The sequence below is a fragment of the Cimex lectularius genome, unplaced genomic scaffold (genome assembly GCF_000648675.2).
Source record: "Cimex lectularius strain Harlan isolate CLEC.00 unplaced genomic scaffold, Clec_2.1 scaffold269, whole genome shotgun sequence".
NCBI classification, from domain to species: Eukaryota; Metazoa; Arthropoda; class Insecta; order Hemiptera; family Cimicidae; genus Cimex; species Cimex lectularius.
Window position 1 is genome coordinate 325252 of NW_019392860.1, and position 16204 is coordinate 341455.

A 16204-nucleotide genomic window follows, 5' to 3' on the forward strand; every position below is an offset into this window, starting at 1 on the left:
ATGCGGTCTGGTGTGACGTAGGTTTTAGGAAAACATTTTCTTTATCGTGCCAACGTTTCGATCTTTATTGAGATCATCTTCAGTGCCTGGGATTTATAAATGTTGTTTAAAGTTTACAAATACATGTAGGATGTGACAAAATGAATTTATGCCTGGGCACTCTCAACACGACACACAAGAATGGCACAATTACGCAGAAAACAAACACTTTCAGTCCTGAAGATGATCTCAATAAAGATCGAAACGTTGGTACAATAAAACCTACGTCACACCAGACCGCATCTCATGATCTCCGAATAATCATTTTTGGTTTTATATTTTATAAAAATTAATAAGAAAAATGTGTTAAATAACTTAAGCACTTTACATATACAGAAACCAACACAGAAGATGACAAAATATTAAAGCATGCATGAAATGTGTGAACTCGCTCATCTAAGACTTCTAAACATGATTCGATTGTCTTGTGCTTGGCATAGAGACAGATGTCATCACTAATTGTTTTATACCAATTCCTTGTGGAAAACATTCTTCAATATTGTAAACATAAATGGAGTATAACATAGGGCTCAGTATTTCCCCTGTGGAAGGCCTCGGTATGACCTGAAAGGGCCAAGATTTATTTGAACTTGAATTTATTCAAAATAATATATTATATTATAAAGTTTAATAAAAATTTCTTGTCTACACATATCGACAGTGAGGAGCAGTTAGCTAGGATGGTTGGCTTGCCAAAAATACATAACAAGAGCACAACACATAGACAATTTTGCAATCATAATTATTGTTAGTTTTCTTAAATCAAATATAGAAGATTTTAGGAGTGGGGTTAGTTTCAGAACGGTTTTTGTCATTTTCACTTTCCTTTTTATATATGGTCTTATAGATTTTATATTCAACCTAGAAAAATGGTACTTAAACAGTGGGCAACTGAGTTCAAAAACAATGAATGTAAAGAATATGACCAATAATTTGGAAATAAAATTTGATCTTTACCAATCATTGCGGTCTGTCTATCTTCGCTTGGTTGATCTGTAGATGATAGTACAAGACAGACCAACCCACTGAGAATAGGGAAACCAACATGATCGGTAAGGATCAAATTATAGGTTCATACCCCGCAGACCACAGGAGGAAATCTCACAGTACTGAACAACTAGCTTTTACTTGGCCATTTTAGTTAGAATTTGATCTATTGATATTTGATCATCTCAATAATGGTGTTCATTTTTATGTATATACATATATCGTACAGATACATTTCAAGAGTGAACTGATAAGTTATTTTACATTTTGGACATTTTTTTCAAGTAACACCAATTCCATATATGAAGATATAGAAAGGAAATGGACAGGCCGACCAACTAGTCAAAAATGGGCATCCCTCTCACCCATAGGACCAGAACCACAATCAGATGCACTAGAGAGCGTCCTAAAGCTGGGGATGGATAAATGGCTTGAGAAAGAAAAACTTGACAAAAGCACTAAGTATGAGGCAAGCTCAGAAATTAGACACATCCTTTATGAATGTGAAGCATGCCCAGGTACAATATGATCACTTCAATAAGGCAATTTTTACACTAAGAGAAAATCACAAAGAAGCACCAAGGAAAGCTCTCAGTTTTGTGAGAAAAGCACACTTTCTACAATATGGTTATAAGTTAGGAGTTCTACAATAGGTTGAAATCTTTATTTGACTCCCCTTCCAAGAAAAAAATAAACAAACAAAATTCTCCTACAAACAGGCTATTATTAAATTAACTAATTATCTTTTTGGTGGGTAGCAGGTTTTTTCTTTTAAAAATTTAATATAAAAACAATTATAATCATAAAAATAAATTATGAACCATCAGTCAATTACAATTATGTCTCAACTTTTAGTTAGCTTTTAAATCACAAATGATTTTTCTTTCAATACTAAAAACTAAAAATACATTAGAAATCAAGATTTTTTCGGATTTTTTGTTACAAAATGTAATGTCTAAGAGAAACATCAAAAGTGTAAAATATTTCCTCGCATAAAACATCACAAAATGTTATTATTTGTTTACCAAAAGTAATACTTTTATAGGAAGGGGAATATGCTGACCGTGTACTGTATTCTTCATCCTTAAGTTAGAGAATGCTGACTGTGTACTATAAAGATTTTTTAGAGATCGTGAGATGTGGTCTGGTGTGATGTAGGTTTAGAAAAACATTTCCTTTATTGTGCCAACCTTATTGAAATCATCTTCTTGGCCTGGGATTAATAAACATTGTTTAAATGATACAAATAAATGTAAGATATGAATATGATTTTATACAATTATGTATAAAATATAAAAAGTTTACGTTTAATCAAAGTATTTGTATTCACTCAAAGTGTGTTTTCACTAAATGTATCACTGTTGTGTGTCGTGTTGAGAGTGTTAGTGAGATTTTGGTTTTTGTTTATATATGTTCCATTATAAACAAAAGACATTAACATCTCATTAACACTCTCAATATGACACACAACAGTGACATATCTACATAGAATTGATGTCAATACAGAGTAATTTTAATAAACTATATTCGTTAGAAAACGCCCCTTTAGTTTTAGTTAATTTTCTAAATTGATGATGCACGCCTCTACAGCATTGGTCGTTTAAATAGCTTTTCTAATATGGCTTTAGGGTATCAAAAATAAGCACTAAGCAAGTTTCATATCACCTAATTGGTTAAGTAGATCATTTTTTTAACGTGCCTGCCAATCGCACACCAGCAAAAAGTATTCACACATATTTATAGTGGAAGCGTACAATTGGCTGACAATGTAATTTTAAAACTATTGGATTGCGAGTATGTAGCTGGGAATAATCTGGCCATGTGCTCCTTAGCTTTAACGTTTTTCATTTAATTTACTATAAACTTTTTCATGTTAATCGTTTTCTTCATCCTTGGGAAAATATGTACATCATTTTATTACATTAATTGTTAATTGTTTGTTACTGTGTATTTATTTGAATTTGTAATAAAATAAGCCCTGAGATGGCACTATAAGGTGCTGAAAGCTCGGTGAACCTTTTCTTTTTTCACCTGTCTAATAACCTCTACGAAAATTGGAACCCTGCATAGATTATCTGCAGGTCGATATTTCTTATCATATCTTTATTCTATTATTTATTATTAATAATTGGGATAAAAAAGCAAAAAAACGTTTTTACTACATTATTGTTAGCAGCAGTTTGCACACACTTGAGTGAGACAAATTCTTTGATTAAACCTAAAATTTCTATATTGTGTACATCATTGTATAAATTTATAGACATATCTTATAGACAATTTGTATAATTTAAACAATTATAAACAATTAATGTAATTATAATAACAATTATAAATCCCAGGCCATGAAGATGATAGATTTCAACAAAGATCAAAACGCAAAAAGGAGAGAAAATTCAAAGGTGGGGTTGAGATGGGAGTTGTGTCCGAGTGGATCGAGGTCACGATAGCTCAAGTGGTAGAGCAGCGGCGTATCTAGCCGAAGATCGTGGGTTCGAATCCCGCTCGTGCCATTGACTTTTTTATCTCAACTAAAAAAACCTTAATTAATTGTAAATATCGAAACATTGGCCTGACAAAGAAAAAGTTTTTCTAAGCTTACTCAAACGGACCGCAGCTCATGATCTCTAAATAATCATTAATTAATGGTCAATAAATACTACACACTATAAAAATTCTTCATCCTTAAGTTAGAGACTAAAAATATTTCAGAAATCAAGATTTTTAATTTCTAAGGGGAAAACATCAAAAGTGTAAAACATTTCCACACATAAAACATCATAAAATGTTATTATTTGTTTACCAAAAATAATATTTTTATAGTAAAGCGAATATGCTGACCGTGTACTATATGTATTCTTCATCCTTAAGTTAGAGACTAAAAATATTTCAAAGATCAAGATTTTTAATTTCTAAGGGAAAAACATCAAAAATGTAAAACATTTCCACACATAAAACATCATGAAATGTTATTTGTTTACCAAAAATAATACTTTTATAGTAAGGCGAATATGCTGACCGTGTACATACTATATTCTTCATCCTTAAGTTAGAAACTAGAAATATTTCAGAAATCAAGATTTGTAATTTCTAAGGGGAAAACATCAAAAATGTAAAACATTTCCACGCATAAAACATCATAAAATGTTATTGTTTACTAAAAATAATACTTTTATAGTGAGGCGAATATGCTGACCGTGTATTATATTCTTCATCCTTAATTTAGAAACTAGAAATATTTCAGAAATCAAGATTTGTAATTTCTAAGAGGAAAACATCAAAAGTGTAAAACATTTCCACGCATAAAACATCATAAAATGTTATTTGTTTACCAAAAATAATACTTTTATAGTAAGGCGAATATGCTGACCGTGTACATACTATATTCTTCATCCTTAAGTTAGAAACTAGAAATATTTCAGAAATCAAGATTTGTAATTTCTAAGAGGAAAACATCAAAAATGTAAAACATTTCCACACATAAAACATCATAAAATGTTATTGTTTACTAAAAATAATACTTTTATAGTAAGGCGAATATGCTGACCGTGTATTATATTCTTCATCCTTAATTTAGAGACTAGAAATATTTCAGAAATCAAGATTTGTAATTTCTAAGAAGAAAACATCAAAAGTGTAAAACATTTCCACGCATAAAACATCATAAAATGTTATTTGTTTACCAAAAATAATACTATTACAGTAAGGCGAATATGCTGACCGTGTACTATATTCTTCATCCTTAAGTTAGAGACTGCCTCACTCCGTCAGAGATCAGGTTGGAAACAGCTGTTGGATAGAGCGCTCATCCGCGTTTTAACCTTATTTTTCCCGCCATAACCCTATTCCCGTGTCATTTCCTTCACTCCTGTTAAGCGATAGTTACACATTCCATTTTTAACACTATTCGTCATTGCTATTACAGTATTTTCACCTTTATGAGTACCGTGCGGATCCAACAACGATTCAACACGATCTGAACTATGTTAACGAAATTTCGCCTAGCCTTCGTAAGATGTTATGTTGACAACTCTTCCCTTACGACTCACTAGCCCGGCTTTGCAGGATTAACACTTTCGGCCAGTATTAAAAGACTGTCATACCGGACGGCTTGCTTATTCGCGTCGAAAGGCTCTCGGAGGCGAGGAAAATGGAAATTTACAACAGGCTCGTCAAAAACTTAAAGAGCTCCGAGAACGTCTACGCTGGTTTGGAGGAAGACCTGAAAGTCCTCGTCTCACCAGGGGATGCAGTTAAAAAGAAACTGGTCAAAGATTTTAAACTAGTTTTGCCTAGACTTATCATCCTGTCGGTCGAAGCGGATCCAAATACGAAAAAAGCTATACAACAGACGTTCGACACGCTTAAGAACGTCCTCATCGCGAATCCGTCCATAAGGGCAGAACCTTGGTGGAAAGATCTGGAGACAAACATTGTCAGCAAGTAAGTTTCACTATTTCACTACTTTTCTACGTGTTCAAATTATTTGGATCAACTTTTATTGTTTTGTCAATCCTTGCACCTGGACTCGACAGTCTTCTGACATATCTGACAAGTCATCGGCAAGGACAGATCCATACCAGACACTAGATAGACTATATCATTTTATTTTCTGCATAATACAAAGTAAAAAATATGGATTTGACATTATGTGACAAGTTTGTTCTTGTCCAAGATAATTTTTATTTTAATTAATTGTATTTTTTACCTAGTCTAGGTTGAGATGAAAAATTTAGTATAATGAATGACTCAATACACCGCTGCTCAAACCATTTGAGCAATCATTACTTCAATCCCCTGACACCAACTCCTCATCTCACCCTACCACCGTTCAAATTTTCCCTCTTTTGCCATATTTTCAAATGTAGCGTAATCACGATTCGATTCTCAGCGACTTATGAAGTGGCCACAGGGAGCCATTTGTAAAATAATTACTTCTTTTAATTATTAAATTAATCCATATTTGTTTAGTGGTCATAATTTACCATATTACTTATTCTGATTAATTATTCAGAAATCGTGAGATGCAGTCTGGTGTGATGTAGGTTTCAGAAAAACATTTTCTTTATCGTGCCAACGTTTTGATCTTTATTGAGATCAACTTCATGGCCTGGGATTTACAAACATTGTTTACATTTAACAAATTGAATATATAAAAATATATTTTGCATTGTATAAATTCACTTTTCCACATCCTAAATGTGTTTGTTAAATGTAAACAATGTTTGTAAATCCCAGGCCCTGAAGATGATCTCAATAAAGATCAAAACGTTGGCACGATAAAGAAAATGTTTTTCTGAAACCTACATCGCACCAGACCGCATCTCACGATTTCTGAATAATTATTGATTAACGGTCACTAATCACCACACATATTCTGATTAATTTTTATTTTTATCTAAGGTTTTTGGTTGAGATGAAAAATTAGTGTCACGAGATGAGGACTGGTATCTGGGGGATGATGTGACGCTGACCTTTTCATCTCATTCAAGACCTTAGATAAAAAGAATAAATAATTGAAATAATTAATACGGTCAATTATGACTTCTAAACATATTTGGATTATTGTTAATGAGGTCTCAGTAGGATTTTGTCAATTTTTCAGTTCAACACACTCTATTGGAAAATATTCTGCATATTTTTTTTTAAAGTTCTTAATTTTCCATTTTTCTCTGGACAATTAACTGAACTTTCTCGAAATGCTACAATTCTCAAGAAAAGCCAGAACTTTGACTTTGGGCTTTAGGACTTCTACATGTAGCATACCAGTTATTCAACGTTTCAAAATGATACAGAATATGTATTATGTCCTGCTTTGCAATTAGTAGTGTATTAAATTAAAAATTGTTTACAACCACTAGTTTTCGTGGTCTGCTTGACCAATTAATATCTTTCGATATCTTGTTTAAAACAAGAATTTAAACAGAATTTTTTTGTTCTTGAGAAAATATCGAAAGATTGCAAATTTGTATTCAAACAGTACACCAGACAGCACTATCTTAAGAAATCAAACAAATTTAATTATCTGTTATCTTTTTTTTTTTACACCTCCCCTTCGACAAAATATCAACTACATTTTCACCTCAGTTCTACTTGCATTTATTTATGATTGATGTAAATCGTAAGCCATATTTTCTGTACCTTTCCTCCAATTACTCACCGAAAATTTGGAAAGTATTTGTCTCTACAGACATTAAAACAAGAGTGATATAACCACTCTGACATCAACTCCTCATCTCAACCTAAAACCTATTGAATCTTTTTGCCATTTTTCAAATGCCATGTAACCAAGATTCGATTCTCAGCGACTTATGAAGTGGCCAGGTAGCGAAGTAATTGCTTGTTTGATTATTATATTAATCCATATATGTTTAGCGGTCATAATTGCCCATTTTATTATCTGAGATGAAAAAAGCTTAAAACCACTAACTTCAGCTCAATTCGCCACTGCTCTAAAAGCTCAGGTGGTTAGAGCAGTGGCGTATTGACCCAAAGGTCTGAAAACTTTGAATCTTGCTTGTGGCACTAGCTTTTTCATCAACCAAGACCTTAGATGAAAAGTATAATTAATTCAAGTAATTAATGCGGTCAATTATGAGTACTAAATACATATATAATTTTTATTTATCCCACAAACATTGTGAATCTTATTCCTTTGCATTCTGTGTTTATAAACATGGCAATCTGCTTGTTTAAATAATTTTCAAAAATGAATAGTTTAAAAAAAAGTAAAGTAATTCCTGTCATACAGGAGGGTGTAACGTCCAACTATCCTTTGGGTATCCCTGGATGAAGGATCACATTTCTCTATATTATCAACAATTAAAAATCCAATGGCTACGTCAGATTCGAATCCAGGACCAAATATGAGTAGAACGACTTGGCCACTGCAGTCCCTTAATTTTTAAAAATGATGAATGTGCTAATCTTAAGTCAAAGACTTTTTTTTAAATTATGCAATGCGTATTTATTACTTTTTTAAGGGGGGGGGGATTACATGAAAAAAAGGGCCGGGGGCGACAGCAGGAAGTGAACCGACAACCATGGGAGTCTATCCCGCTAACCTCAGCTACTGTGATGCCCTCACTGCCTTCGAGACAATTTAAATTTAAATATAAATTTTTCTTGCAATGCTTGAATATAAAATAAACAAGACCACTTAACAATCAAGATTAGCAAGTAAAAATATTAATTAAAAAATTATTTTGTTTGTTTAGTATCTTTCAGCCAAAAATGATTAAGGGGCTTGAAAACAATGATACCAGTTGGGTGAACAATTGGTCATTTGTCGCAAATTTGATGATCAACGGTGCTCACGTTAATGGGTCAGCAATAAATGCTTTATTAAAAATAGTTGAAACGGCATTCAAGGTACATACAAATCATTTTTACTTCATTCACATACATGTTTATTTTAACGAATCGATTTACCCAGATGTCAAAAAAAAATATGGAAATTGTGGACCAAGCATATACGTGCTGGATGGAGCTCATTGAGATATTCTCTCTTCATCCGAGAGTGATGCCTTCTAAAAAACTGGTCGGGCTTTTGGTCAAACCACTCGCAACAACATTACAGCCAAAAACATTCGAATTGAAAATCAAAGTAAGCACATTCCTTATTACTTGAAGTTTATGTATTAATTGTTGATTTATTTTCTAGACTTGGAACATGCTTGTAGAAAAAATAGGTGTATTGCACGAGGAATGCGTTTTGACAATTGTTAAACCTTTTATAACTTACATGTATCAAAAAGGACCTGATTCCTTGGCAAAGATGCACCCTAATGAATGCATCTTCTCTTTGGAGAAACTCTTGAGCTACAAGAATATCAGACAGTTATATAGCTATGATATCATCGCTGTGCTTTCAAATTGCGTAGAATTCAAGTTGGACCATAATGAATTCATGAACTTGATCGATAAAATAATTGAGATGATCAAGTCTTTTGAGGGTGCCAAATATAACAACCACCTCCAAGAACTAGTGAAGCAGGCGCAGAAGTGTATGGGAAAACTGGAAAATTGTAATTTTCCAGTTGAGCAGATCAAAAGAAAAATAGTCTCAATCATGTCAGTTGATTTCCTTTGGTATTGTGTAGAAGGCAATGAAATACCAACTGCATTGTAAGTTTTAACAAGTTGCTTTTTTTTAATATATATGTTAATCAATACCCTGATTTGTTTTTATAGTTTATCATCTCTGATGGATATCGATGATTTCAAAAATAACATATTTATGCCATTTGCTAAATCTTTTATCACAAAACATAAAACACAGAACGTAGTGTAAGTATTTATTTTTGATATGTTCATCTTTTTTTTTTTTTTAACATTACCCTTTTTTTTTCTTTTTTTTTTTTAGAGAAACGAAAAATGAAGACTTACTGGGAGTTTGGGATGCAATTTGTTCTATAATGATGTCATGGATAACAAAACATAAAAGCGTACAAATAAAAGATGACGAAGAGTTAATATTTTCCTTAATAATTTTTCCATTATCCCCCAACATGGTTTGTAATTGTTTGAAAAATAATAATTACACGTGTCAGACTAACATTTGGTAAAAAATTCCAGTGGTCAAGTGCAGTAAACAGGTTATGGATAACTTTTTGTGAGAATTTATATAAATATGAACTCCTCACGGCAGACAAATTGATAAGTTTTCTTGAAAACCAATTAAACTCATCAGACATCACAATACCTATTGTCCTAGAGTCTGTAACAAATTTATCAAACATAGATAAAAATTGTAATTACAAATTATTTCCTTAGTTTATAATTTAGTTTATTATTCAATATTTCCAGTCATTAATGTATATTTTTTAGTGATTAAAAATGTAATACCTTTATTGGAGAGCATTTCTGAAAATATTTCTAATGATAGTAAACAGATTATGGATGTTTTATATTTGGTTGAAATTGCGATTGGAATAGCATCAAAGTCCAGTATTTTCAGGCTGCTAAATCAGAAATTACACACCTGCGATCAACTCCAACAACATAAAATCAAAACAAAAGTAAGGAAATTGGAAACATTGTGGCCATAGAATTCTTATTATTTTTCTTATTTTTCCCCCTGTAGATTTTAAAGCTACACAGGAAGTTAATGTTAAGTGGTGATGTACAAGATGACAGCTCATCCCCGGATATCGAGCAGCAAACAAAAATCCGGTCGTCTTTTATCAGCCAGAGCAATTTCCTTCATAGGTTGGCTAAAGCTGAGGAGAAAAACGCAATAAAGAAATGTTCGTTGTCAACCCTATTTTCTCCAATTGACACTTGCAATGAGAAAAAGAAAGAAAATGAACCTGCTACAAACGAAACTCCAACAAAAGGATCTGAAGTTGCAGAAGAAAATGTTAAAAAAGTCTTGCAGGTTAGTTACTAGCAACCAATTCCACTCTTGGAGCTTTTTTTTCCTATTATAAACGTTAAATACATTACAATTAATTAAGGTTTTTAGTTGAGATGAAAAAAAGTTAATGGCATGAGCGGGATTCGAACCCACGATCTTCGGCTAGATACGCCGCTGCTCTACCACTTGTGCTATCGTGACCTCGATCCACTCGGACATCAACTTCCCATCTCAACCCCACCTTATAAGTTTTCCCTCCTTTTAAATACCAAATATTTTTTTCAGTATTAATCTTTTCGGGACTGATTTTGAGATTTTATATCCTCGGTTGCTGCATGACATCCCCCCTCCATCTAGCTTTAATTCATTTTAATTTAATTTACAATATACATAGAGTTTTCGAATCGCTCTTACTCCTTTTATGGTGCATTGATTTCGTTCAAAATTTGACGGTAAATTCTTCAGATTTTATAGGTTACAATGAAAGTAAATGTAAGGAGAAAAACCAACGTTGTAATTGAAAATTTATTTTATTTAAAAAAAACTAATTACTGATATTTTAAATTCAATATCCATATGTAAGTACATAAATGCTAACGAGTGGAAAAAATATATATAAGGACAAGGGGCATGCAGAGGCTGAGTGGTTAAAGAGTCCGAATCGTATTTGCCACGATTCTGGGTTTGAAAACTAGCAGTCCATGGTTTTTTAGTGGATTATAGTATGAAAAGCGCATTGTAGAGTGCTTTGCCTCCTCTTCATGACACCCAGTGGGTGGGTAGTTGGACGTTAGCCTTCCTGTTTGATGAGAAATTATTTATTTGAGGTTTTTTGTTTTGTTTTTTGACAACAAAACAAAAATATATTCTGAAAAGTATTGAGAGCGTATGCAAAATTAAAACTGAGAAACACAATTGAGTAGATAGTTCGGGTGGGCAGGGCAAAAGGTTGACAAAATAGGACATTCGTGAGATGTAAATGTGATCGAACGTAATATCAGAAAAAGGAATGTTACAATTTTGCAAAAAATTTAAGAGAGGCCAGATTTTGTCAGTCGTGTGTGCAAGGGGGAGAAAAGTGGTTTGCTGATGATGAGGATGGGAAAGGAAGGGTGGGTTCCATTCACTACCAAGGTGCCTTCTACACATTGTACAAATCATCAGCCCAATTTTCATGGCTGTCCAACTAGTGCTTTTAAAAGGGAAAAAAAACGTGAGGACGAAATAACTCTTCACAGTCAGCGTCCAGGCTTAAATGGGATTTTGTCATTAATCCCAAAAAGGTTAAATAATAAGGAAAATTCATAAATTTATAAAATATTTAATTTGTATCTTGATTGTCTGTGATCATTCCGGTCTGCTTATTTTCTCTGGCTGTGCCAGACAAACCCGGCAAGATGCAAGATTAGTACATGGACTACGGAGCACTCATTTATGAGACGCCACTTCCTGTACATTTCAAAGGCTTTCCCCTATTCAGGCTCTGCAGTCAATGAGTTACACATACGGGAATGATCATTAACGATCAAGTCAAAAAAAGATTCATAGATCTTAAAAACGAACATTTATATTTTTTTTAATCAAGGAGTTTCAAGAAAAGAACGAGCCAGTCGTACAGTATTCAAATAGTATTAAAGAAACTATTGACAAACCTTCAAATGAGGTGGAAAAAGAAAATGATGGTGCTATAAACTATCATGTAACAGTCCCGTCTCCAGTATTAGTGACACCGAGTAAAATTCATGTCACCTCGCAACCTCATCAGGTAAATATTAAATTAATTATATTTACTGGTTTTTTTTCATAATTATAATTATTTTTTAGATAAAGAATCTGTCCCCGCAGACTATACCAATAACAAAGAAATCGCCTAAAGTAGTAGCAGGGATTAAAAATGTAACTCCAAAACGGACAACCCCAAGCAAATGTACATACTTTGATGAAGATGCATCAGTAAGTTTGTCGCAATATTGTTTTTTGTATTGTTTTTTAATTATTTAAATTTAAAAATAAAATAGGATTATGTGATGGTCACGCCCAAGCAAAAGAAAAGGGTCCTGACAGAACACCAAAAGGAAGTCTTTTCAAAAAGAAGATCTGATATCCCAGCTCTTTATCAAGACCTTTCGCAAGATACTCAAAACACGAGGTAAAATAGTCGGAACTGTTTTGTCAATTTGTAATATTAAACAAAATATTATTCTCTAGCTCTTATCTAAAAGAATCAGAAAATTCAGAATCGCAGAAAGAAATGCCTTACGAAATGACCCCTGTTCGTAAAGAAACCAACACTGAAAAGACTCTTGATGAACAAGCCTCTGTCACTGTAAATTTAACACCTTTGATGAATTCATCGGCTAAAAAGCTTGTCTTTAACGAAGAAGAAAAATTGGTAATAACAGAAATTCAAAGCCCAGTGCAGAAGAAAAGAACACAAAGGGTTACTAGGTATAGTTATAAATTCCATTTTTATTTAATTTTTAATATTATGTTTTGTCAATAGAAAATTTTAGAAACCCTAAATTATGCTGTTTTTAGGGCCAATAGTGAAACATCGTTAGAGCCTAAAAGAAAAAAAAGAAAAATTGACAATATTCTAGAAAATTCAGATGGAAATTCTTCAAGTTTGCAGCCTAATTCCAATGCTTTATGTATGGAGGAAAACAATAAAAATAACAAAAGTGATTCTGACAAAAATATTACTCAAACAGAAATGACAGATCTTACAGGAGATTCCAAAGAAATTTCAACAAATATCACTCAGGAAATGTCACAAGAAGTAGAAGAAAATTCAATCCATGAAAATAACTGTATAAATAAGGATAATTCAGTTAAATCAGCCAAGAAAAGAAAAAGCGAACCAGTCAAGTGGACACCGAAACGATGTCCAGATAAACCGAATGGAGACTCTGATAAGGCCAAAAATAATACTATTCGAACAGGCTCAATGTTAAAAAAATGTAAAAGCAATTCAGATGAAAAAAGTGACACAGAACTGAAAGATACTACGTTAGAAATGAGTGATACAACGAAATTAAATGGTGAAAATGAAAATGATAAAATAAAACATAAAAGGCTAAAAAAGAACAATTCAATAAATGTAAGTCCAAAGGTTTTAAGAAGTAAACGTATCTCACTTAAAACGCCTGATTCCCATCTGAAGAAGAAAGTTTCAATAACAAACACTGAAGTTGTGTCAAGTGAGGAAAACCTCGGCTCAACTACAACAGATGATGATTTCAATGACAAATCTCCAGAAAACAAAGAACACATTAAAAAAGAAAGTGTTATTTTATCAGAAGACAAAAGTAATAAAAAGATTGAAGTCAGTGTGATTTTCCAAGAAGAGATGACAGAAATTGAAATTAAAACTAGTCCACCAGGTAACTTAATTGATACGACAAATGAAAATAAACAAGTATGTAATGGAGATAAGAAAACGGACATAGAAACAACAGAAAGAGAAATATCAAGTCAAGACAGTGATGATATTATATACGATTCCCAAAAATTAGATGATGATTTAGAATCAAATCTGGTTAAAACTGGAGTTGAGCTTAAAAAAGATAAAAGGAAAAGCCTAGATTTGACATTAAATCAGGATGCCAAAATGTCCAAGATCGAAAATGAAGACACTACACAGATGCAGACACCCGTTAAGAAGCGAAACTTGTTACGACCCCTTAGAAGGAAAAGGTTGGTAAAAACAAACGGTAATGTAAGCCCAACTTCGAACAATTTAGAACAGTGGTTATTAAAAAGTGGCAAAACAGTTGTGAAAACCCATCTAGTTCAAGAAATGAAACAAGAAGATATTGACAATACTGTTATGTCGGATATGGAGGCAGAAGATATTTCCCCGGTTAAGGACATTGCAGTAAATCAAACTGAATTTACCTCTGAGCATGAAAGTAATAAGGTTATTGAATCCCCAGCCAAGCCCGTTGAAAATCCCAGCATCACATCTAATGAATCCAATTCAGATAAACCTTCCTATATCCTAAGCCGGGGTGTGAGGCTGTTATCGTCTGTACTCGAAAATGATGAAACTGCAAAGCTTCTCATAGCAAGTACCGCAGATGCTGGCAGCAAAATAAGTAGCCCTGTTTCAATGACCAGCCCTATGTCCAACAGTCGCGGAGCACAAATGATGAGACTGGCCAAGGAAATCACGCCCATATCAAACGTACGAAAAAGAAAGAGCATCGTACCACTAACCTACGGTGAAAAGTAAGTATATTGGGTACAATAGCATTTTTATTTAAAAATATACTTATGACTTATAAATTTGATCGTAATCAAAAATTTTAAAGGCATAATTTTGTTTTGATTATAGTTGGCCTAAGGGGCCATCTGAAGAGTGGATTGCTCACATTCCAACTCCTAGTAAGAGCCCGTCTAAAGGTCTCTTAAAGAATACACCTACAAATGAGACTACAAACAAGAAATTCAGACAGTTTGCAGAAGATAATCAAGAAACTGCTTCAACTACTCCAAAGGTCAGTGTTAATAAAAATTAAAAAATAGAATTAAATATAATTAATGTCATGAGTGATTGAGATAACAATTTTCAACAGAAGAAACGAGTAAGTTTTTTGGATCCTCCAGTCTCAAGAGGCCTGGTTTACTACAGGGAAAATAATTCTGGTAATTTACACTTAGCCGATATACCACCTGGTATGTACATTAACCATATATACTGGGGGGATTGGAAAGTAATGTCGTTTTTTTCCATTAAATTCAGACAGATACATTTTTAACAAGTTTTTAATTAATGTTGTAATCACCCTCGTTATCAACAACCTTTTGCCATCTAGCGTACAAATATTAATGCTGGAAAAATAAAAATCCATTGGTTTTTGAACAAAATATCTAGGGATAGCATTTTGGACATCATCCAACTTTTCAAATTTTTTGTCACGTAGAAAATGTAGCCATCGAAATAAATGGAAATCAGATGGTGCAATTTCGGGCAAGTATGGAGGGTGAGGCAATACCTCCTACCCCAATTCATTAATTTTTGCCAGGGTTCGTCATGTGCAGTGTGGTCTTGTATTATCTTGTTGCAGAATAACGCCTTTTTTGTTGACAATCGCACTATTCAATTAACATTACTTTACTCAATTTAATTTTCACTGTAAAGGTTTGTAATCACAGTTTGTACGGGTTTTAGCACTTCAAAATGAACGACCCAATGAATACTCCATAAAACACAAACGCGCCTTTTTGAGGTGTAAACTTTGTTTAGCTGTAATGCGTGGCGATTCATTCATAGAGAGCCACTGCCTTTTGCATTTTTGATTATCATAGAGGACCAATTTTTCATCTCCAGTGATCAAGTGATCAAAAAAATGTACTGTGCCGCTGAAGCAATAAGTTGCATATGGTAGATTGGTTAGCTTTGTTTTCTTCAGACAGATTATGCGGGACCCAAACACCTATTCCGCTTACTTTACCAATCTTCTGAAAATGTTCTTAGATGCTTGACCAAGGTTGGTTAAGAGTGTTTGACAGTTCCTCAATTGTCTGACACAGATTTGCTTCCACTTCCACCCGTGACATGTCATTGTCTTACGTTGTTGGTCTTCTCGATCGATACGAGCCGTGTTTCGTAGACGCTGGTGGGAGAAAGTATTAAATATGTACCCTCCAAATCCGGGCGCTACCAGGGATAGTTGCTGGCTGTTGCGTAAAGGATTTAGTGAAGAAAAATTTAATAATTAACGTTATTAATTGACAATTTAGGATACGAATAACAAAATTAAATTCTGGCCAGAAACAACTTAAATAAAGTTAACAAGAAAGAAATATTTTATATATATA

At 33.2% G+C, this 16204-nt stretch overlaps 2 protein-coding genes across 2 annotated transcripts in view; one reads left to right on the plus strand and one right to left on the minus strand.

Annotated features, from left to right (window-relative positions):
• The window catches only part of LOC106674362, a 43893-nt gene extending 39132 nt beyond the window's left edge, over nucleotides 1-4761 (minus strand). The window contains exon 1 of the mRNA XM_024228785.1: nucleotides 4745-4761. The gene's annotated coding sequence lies outside the window, so the exon portion shown is untranslated. The remainder of the gene's footprint in view (nucleotides 1-4744) is intronic.
• Nucleotides 4762-4848: 87 nt separating this feature from the next.
• LOC106660818 overlaps nucleotides 4849-16204 on the plus strand; it is a 14764-nt gene continuing 3408 nt past the window's right edge. The window contains exons 1-16 of the mRNA XM_014383770.2: nucleotides 4849-5466; nucleotides 8241-8394; nucleotides 8459-8629; nucleotides 8687-9150; nucleotides 9217-9312; nucleotides 9389-9536; nucleotides 9601-9775; nucleotides 9853-10043; nucleotides 10109-10402; nucleotides 11967-12146; nucleotides 12206-12334; nucleotides 12400-12530; nucleotides 12590-12829; nucleotides 12920-14611; nucleotides 14718-14880; nucleotides 14959-15058. Coding sequence (XP_014239256.1) covers nucleotides 5174-5466; nucleotides 8241-8394; nucleotides 8459-8629; nucleotides 8687-9150; nucleotides 9217-9312; nucleotides 9389-9536; nucleotides 9601-9775; nucleotides 9853-10043; nucleotides 10109-10402; nucleotides 11967-12146; nucleotides 12206-12334; nucleotides 12400-12530; nucleotides 12590-12829; nucleotides 12920-14611; nucleotides 14718-14880; nucleotides 14959-15058 — 4621 coding nt within the window. The 5' untranslated portion in view covers nucleotides 4849-5173. The remainder of the gene's footprint in view (nucleotides 5467-8240; nucleotides 8395-8458; nucleotides 8630-8686; nucleotides 9151-9216; nucleotides 9313-9388; nucleotides 9537-9600; nucleotides 9776-9852; nucleotides 10044-10108; nucleotides 10403-11966; nucleotides 12147-12205; nucleotides 12335-12399; nucleotides 12531-12589; nucleotides 12830-12919; nucleotides 14612-14717; nucleotides 14881-14958; nucleotides 15059-16204) is intronic.